Here is a 6,703-nt window from a genome sequence, read left to right on the forward strand (position 1 = left end):
ACTTGTAGGTATCCATCACCTTGTACTAATACTTCTTGATTTATTGGGAAGCTGGACAATAATCGAATTGTCATTCCGGTTTAGTTTCCCATATGCTGAACCAAATTTTAGGCTGGAAGGTGCTTCTCCTTCTGAGTGTCCCATTAACCCTGTTTTTAGCGTACCAAGCAATACTTGGTTTTGGACCTAGGTACACTATATTCAATAGCAGATGCCGAACCATAGGAGACACATGCAACAAGCCTCACTCCCCCTGCTATCTGCTATCGCAAACACGCTCCTGAAATTAATTTTGCGCTTTTTTTATTCTCTGCTCCGCCAATCTTTTCTCTCTCTCTCTCTCCGAACAAAGCCCATCACGGGTTCTACACAAATATACAGCCTCACAGGCATAATTATTACCCCCTGAGATCTAGGTAATCAGGTGTTTAAATTGGGGATCTACACTTTCAAATGCCTTCGAGGGTGTCATTACTAGACCTGGCACTGATGCCAGCCTTGCAAGCAACACTCTTCTTCTTCTTCTTCTTCATGTTTCCACCCATCTTTTTCACTTTAGTATTGCAAGACCGGGGATATGGTATGTTGCAAGTCTAGCAACTGCGCGAACCACTAGTCACTAGTGGGAAAGAAGAAAAGCATGGCTTTGGATGCGCTGGCCTCGAGCTGGTCTGAATCGGCAGATTTTCCCTTTGCTTTTTGCTTTTACTTTTGATTACGCGCTTGGGAACTACGTTTGGTGAATTTGAGTCCGCTGATTAGTTTTATATTCTCACACACACATATATATTTATACATATATATATAATATTCATGCCAGCCGTTTCAGCCACACTCCTTTTTACATTTCAACTTATCCTTTTTTTTTTTTGATTAGTATTGCAAGACTTGAAAATTATACAAACCACTCGAAAGAAAGAAAAAGAAAAAAAAAAGGGCATGGCTATCTATGCACCGGCCTATAGCCACTAGGACTTAATAGATTTCCCTTTGCCTGTGCCTGTGCCTCTGACAACCCCTATATAAACTCTTCCCTATGCCCCCCCCCCACACCCCTCTTGACGACCTACGACCTACGCTCCGATAATCTTCTTCTCTTCACCAACCCCATCGTTCTGTTCCCGTATCCAACCCTGAAAGCCTGCCGCCGGTGATATCCTACAGCTGCTTTCGAACCGGCTCGATGTACCTCGAGACACGATGCAGGAACTCGGGGGGATGGGGGAAGGGGATGCAGTACGGAAAGTGAGAGAGGAACTGCGAGACCTAGGTAGGGTCTTGGTCCGGCTCCTGGAGGGGAAGAGAGTTGCGGTTGTGGCTTTAGCTCCGGGTCAGACGAGGAGGGCAAATGGTGATGGGTGCGGGTTAGGGGGCGGGGGGCAGAGACGGGGGGTTGTGGCTGTTCATGCATAGGTAGATAGACGGCCTGCTGTTGGGATAAGGTGTATGTATGTATGCAGTCTGGTATTCTGTGAGGGGGTTTTTTTTTTTGTTTTTTTTGGGGGGGCTTTTGCTTTGGCTTTTCGCGTGAGCTATGAGCTGTGAGTACTACGTTCTTACTTGGCTCTTTATCCTGCGACGTCGAAGGCCAATACGTGGGCAGGCAGGTTAGTTATTCTTACGGAAGTCCTTGAGTTATTTGACGTGAGAATGAGATTATATATTGGCTTTTTTTACCTGTCCCCGAAACACGGGACTTCTTGAAGATGATCTTGGTGTATGCGGTACGCATTTAGGTTGCTTTAAGAGCTGCTCTTTTTTTATCATGTATTTGTATTTATTTGGCTGCTCTTTAGCTTTGTTGGGGTTCATGTCACCGAGTTTGATGGCTTGAGGCCACTCCGGCTACTAAGGTGCACAGATATAACCAACCTCACGTTGCACAGATCTCTCTACTCACGTAGAAAATCATCAATCAATCAACCTTGTAAACCTATTCTCCTCTCTCATCTCCGACGCATGGCAGAGAATACACGAACGCATCGACTGCTCGGCAAGGGATATTGCTTAATTCAACTCCAGTCGCACACACTTCCCGAGCTTAGCATCTCAAACAGCATGGTGAGTGATCACCACGAGGCGAGAGTCAATTCCAGACCTCCTGAAAAATATTTCGACATCAATTGGAAAGTGTCATGGAACCTGTCTTTCTGCTTTCCGAAGCGAGACACAAGTAGGTAGGGCAGTCTCCTTCGTTACGAAAAGGCAGGCAAGAACTTCAAGAAGGTCGTCAGGAGAAAAAATATATATATATATTTTTTTTTTCCAGGTTTACAAACATTCAGACGCACCGAATATGTATGCATCCAATAATGAAAACTACCTGTCTGCCCTAAGAAAACCCCTAAGCGATTCTTTGGACCTTTCCATCATCGTTCAGTCTCCATCCAATATCTACCTACTATCCACCACCGAATCTCCTTCGAGAAAACATCTGCCAATCAATCGTTCTCGTGACAGGGAAAAGCTGGAGGAGAAACGGCCTGGGGGAGTGGCTTGGTGAGAATATCTCACGTGAGATGAGTCTGCAGGCCCGGTGGTTGGTCTCATGCTAAAAGTCCTATTCGCGGGTAGGTGCAGGTATACCTTACCTTACCTGATCTATCGGCTAGCTGGTTAGAGAATCGCGAAAAAGCACGACAATCAATCCTCCTCCTCTCCAATGAAGAAGTTCCGAACATCGAGTTCGGAGTCCAAGTCGATTCGGTCAGCCAAGACCCAAACCCTCAGCGAGACTGGCGTTCTCTGATTCTATCATCTACGCTTGTTCGCGAGCCCACAGAAGTTTATCCTTAGGCAAGTCAAGCTTCGGCTAAGCAAGCTCCAGTTTCTGGAAATACATCCACATCGCGTGAGAAGTCGAAAGGCGCGTTCGTTCGGTCGCGTCCACCAGCTTGTGCGTCTGCGTCTCGCCTTCAACGAGCTCGCTCTTGAACCCCGCGTCGAATCCCTTGCAATAGTAGCAGGCGGTTTCCTCGCGTAGGTATGACGAATATATCGCTTGGGCGCGTCTCCAGCGCCGATCAGGAAGGTAAACGAATACGTCCCGCTCCATGCATATCTGTTAGCGACAGACGTGTTATATCGTAGCTGGGGCTCTGCGACAATACGTAAACGTGGGCGGTTCCTTCTTCTGCTTCCGGTAGGCTTTCTCGATCTCAGGTGAGCGGCACGACTTCGTCTGCAGCCGCGGCGGGAGCGGAAATGCTTGCGGTTGACATGGCTGCCGGTGGTTGCGCTGCAGGTTTCACACATGGCTACGGCCCTTGGAGGAGCACTCACGCTTTTCGGTGCATCTTCTGCTGTTGATATTGCGAGTTGGAAAAGGGTTGTCCAGGGCGAGGTTGCGAGGTTTATATCGACTGCCAGAAAAGCGACCGCTCAAAGCCGCGGTGAACGGTTTCGCCGCTTTAGTAGCAAACTTGTGGATATTGCCCCGGCCGACCATTTGCCGCTGTTCAAGGGAGGGAGGGAGGAGGGAGGGAGGACTCCTGCTTTCAGATCGACAGCCCGTGATGTATATCCGGACGGGACTGCTCGAGCAAGAGGAAGGGAGTGGCAATAGTTTGCCGGAGCCTAGTCTTGCGTTCGAAATCGCCAGAGGGATGTTCCAAGGATTCGTGGTGGAGAAAAGTGGCGCTGTTCTCCTCGGCGCGTCCCATTCGTAGTATCATCCAGCATTGGCTTGAAAAGTTTTTCTGGTAGGGAGCACGAGATGTTTGGCTTCAGGATATAGGCGTCACTGAGTATAGAGTCTTTAGGAACGCGAATGGAATCTTATTTTGCTACTAGCTCAACCGGGTATATGTCCAAAACAATGTCTATCCTTTATCGCAACCTGCAAGCGGCCACGCTCCAGTCCAAAACCCACTCCAAAAAGGAGTATTCCTAGGTGCCTCAACATCGCTGTGTCGGGCGAGCAGCATCGGTATCCGTGAAACAGACTTCATGTTACTAGGTAGCTCTGGGGGGAGGATCGTCAGAAAGATGTGGCAGGATATAAATTTCTGCAAAGAACCTTACTTACTGCGTTTGAAGATAGCGGGCAAGCAAGACCGGGCAGATGACGAGGAACGTCAAGAACAAGATGATCAAGCAGATGGTCCCAAAAATCATGAACAAGTAGATCTTTGGATTAGAATTAGTAATGTTACCAGTCAGGGAGAAATCTTACTTGAAGGGTTGCGGGGTAGCTCCTACCTTTCTGCTGCCACGTTCCAAACCATCAGCGAGCTTTGGGTTTCGGGTCAGCACATCTTAAACACTGAATTGAATAAAAGGTCTTTGTGGCTCCTACCTTTCTGCTGGTAAGTTCCAAGCCATCAAAGAACTTTGGGTTCCGAGTCAGCGCACATCTCAAACACCGAATGCAAGGTCCTTACATTGTCTGTGAATGCCTTAGAGGCTGCCATGATGTCTTCCTTCACGATACGAGAGACTTCTGCATACTTGGGTGAGTTAGGATGTGGCTTCCATGGCAAATTATGGGTGGCTGGACTTGAGGCTCACAGTTTCCTTTGTATTATTCCTCTCGAAGATTAATTTTTCCTTCAGACGCTGGCTCTCGAAGATGAGATTCTCGTTAAACTGTAAGGCACGTATCAGTAAATTTCGCAATAAAGCAATTACTTGATGATCTTACCAACTGCTGGGCAAGGCGCATATTGTCCTCATCTTGTGTGGCTGCTAGCATGCCTTTTGCAATTGCGACTTCTTGACTGTTACTAGCCATGGTGAAATCGGGCTCTGGCTTTGGCTTCGGAGGTGGGCTAAACTAAATAGTAGACTCAGTGTCAGCTGGGGTTTACCATCTGCGTAAGACAGAGATTCTGCCAGTTCCTTCTAGCCACCTAAGTCATCTCCGGGCAACGCACAGCCCGGATTCCAACGGCAGTCAAGACCATTACAGTCCATCGCGAACGGGCAAGCCCCTGGGCACAGAAACATAATTCGCATCGCAGGTACGCCCACTCAGTCATCCAAATTGAACGAGAGAATGCCGGACATGCTGTTGTTGCAGCAATGAATTATAACCTAGCGCCAGATAGCGGGGATGAAGGGAAGAGACTGCTTACACGTTGTTTGCGGCTGTCTGTAGTGGGATTGGGTTCTGAATTCGGCTTCGGTGGTGAGCTAAACTAGATATTAGACTCAGTGTTAGCTGGGATTGACCAACTAAGTAAGACAGATTCTGCCAGATTGCGACCCGCTATCTCATGAAAAATGTTCCTTCTAGCCACCTTGGTCATCTCCTTACGTACGCCCCGGGCAACGCACACCCCGGGATTCCAGCGGCAGTCAAGACCATTACAGTCCATCGCGAGGGACACAGAAACATAATTCGCATCGCAGGTACGCCCACTCAATCATCCAAATTGAACGAAAGAATGCCGGACATGCTGTTGTGGCAGCAATGACTTACAACCTGGCGCCAGACAGCGGGGATGAAGGGAAGATACTGCTTACCCATCGCTTTCTATCTTCAGAAGTGTGATTTACCTTGTTGCCTCGAGGAAGGTAAGGATGTTTCTTTTCTTGTTCCTGGCGATTGAGTGTTAGCAAAATGCTGCAAGGTATAGAACCTTTCGCTACTATATGTATGTCGAAGGTGCGAAGGGGTTCTGAGCTGAGATGGAGTGGAGTAAAAGGTAAACTCGGAGTGGAAGGTGAACAGGCGAATGAGTCAAGCAAGCGCGACATACCTTTGTGTACCGATTACAATTACGAGGCATGTGGTGTAAAAGATGTAGCTGGGGGAGTAGGCAAAGATGGAAGCCACAGTGTTAAGGTGGTGGATGTGGAGTGAGGTTGTTGACTTTATATGATGGCGGAAGGAAAGTAGAGGTTGAGGAAGGAGGGTGGCCTTTATGTAGTGTGCGATGAGACGCTAGGTTGCTAAGCGAGGAGCTAGTCTCGGTCAGTCAGGTGCCTCATGGAGTGATTGTAAAGCTTTTCGCTGCCTCTACCAGTGCGGACGACGTCGAAGTCATTATTCACTCATAGTTGAAGGTATTACAATCACACAGAAGCCTTTTCGTATGAATCAACCGCTGCAGGTAGAAGGAACTGGAAGCTGAAGCCCCGCCCCACACATTGTAAACAAACAAAGATGTCACTACCGCGTCAAAGAAAGATGACGCTCTTTATGGAGAACTTTAAAGACATCACTGACTCAAATTTGAATGTATTCGAACCACACACAACGTATGAATCAACCGCTGCAGGTAGAAGAAACTGGAAGCTGAAGCCCCGCCCCACACACTGTAAACAAACAGAGATTTCACTACCGCGTCAAACAAAGACAACACTCTCGAGACAAGACTCCATTGATATATACAGATTGAAGCAGCCACTTGGATTCAGAAAATCACAGATGGTGAAGACTCAGGAGAAAGATTAATACGTAGTCATTGGCAAACCTTTATTGATTGAAGACACGGAAACTTCTCCAACTACTGGATGCTTCCTTCAAGCTATTCGAAGTCCCCCTACACCAGGATCTTCAAATCTTCTATGACACGTCATAAAGAAAAATTCCTGAAGACATCACACATCAAGAATAACTTCCATTTCTGAGTCATCAATTCCTGCCAATCGGCAACTTTTCGCCGTTGTCCGCCCCCGTCGTACAGGGCTTGCCTAGCTCAGCTCTCATTTGAACCAAACAATACGGTATGATCGTGCCCTGCGAATAAGGGGTTCG

At 47.7% G+C, this 6,703-nt stretch overlaps 1 protein-coding gene across 1 annotated transcript; it reads right to left on the reverse strand.

Moving 5' to 3' along the window:
• Positions 1-3,954: 3,954 nt before the first annotated feature.
• L3040_008923 (uncharacterized protein) lies at positions 3,955-5,732 on the reverse strand (the record flags this gene model as incomplete). Its single annotated transcript, XM_066155764.1, has 10 exons — positions 3,955-3,964; positions 4,028-4,128; positions 4,201-4,233; positions 4,298-4,330; positions 4,383-4,448; positions 4,510-4,587; positions 4,643-4,774; positions 5,076-5,138; positions 5,467-5,541; positions 5,703-5,732. The coding sequence occupies 10 exons, from the start codon at positions 5,730-5,732 to the stop codon at positions 3,955-3,957; spliced, it is 621 nt and encodes a 206-aa protein (XP_066010056.1).
• Positions 5,733-6,703: the final 971 nt, after the last annotated feature.

The sequence above is a fragment of the Drepanopeziza brunnea genome (genome assembly GCF_022702325.1).
Source record: "Drepanopeziza brunnea f. sp. 'multigermtubi' strain 214-2 chromosome Unknown ctg19, whole genome shotgun sequence".
NCBI lineage: Eukaryota > Fungi > Ascomycota > Leotiomycetes > Helotiales > Drepanopezizaceae > Drepanopeziza > Drepanopeziza brunnea.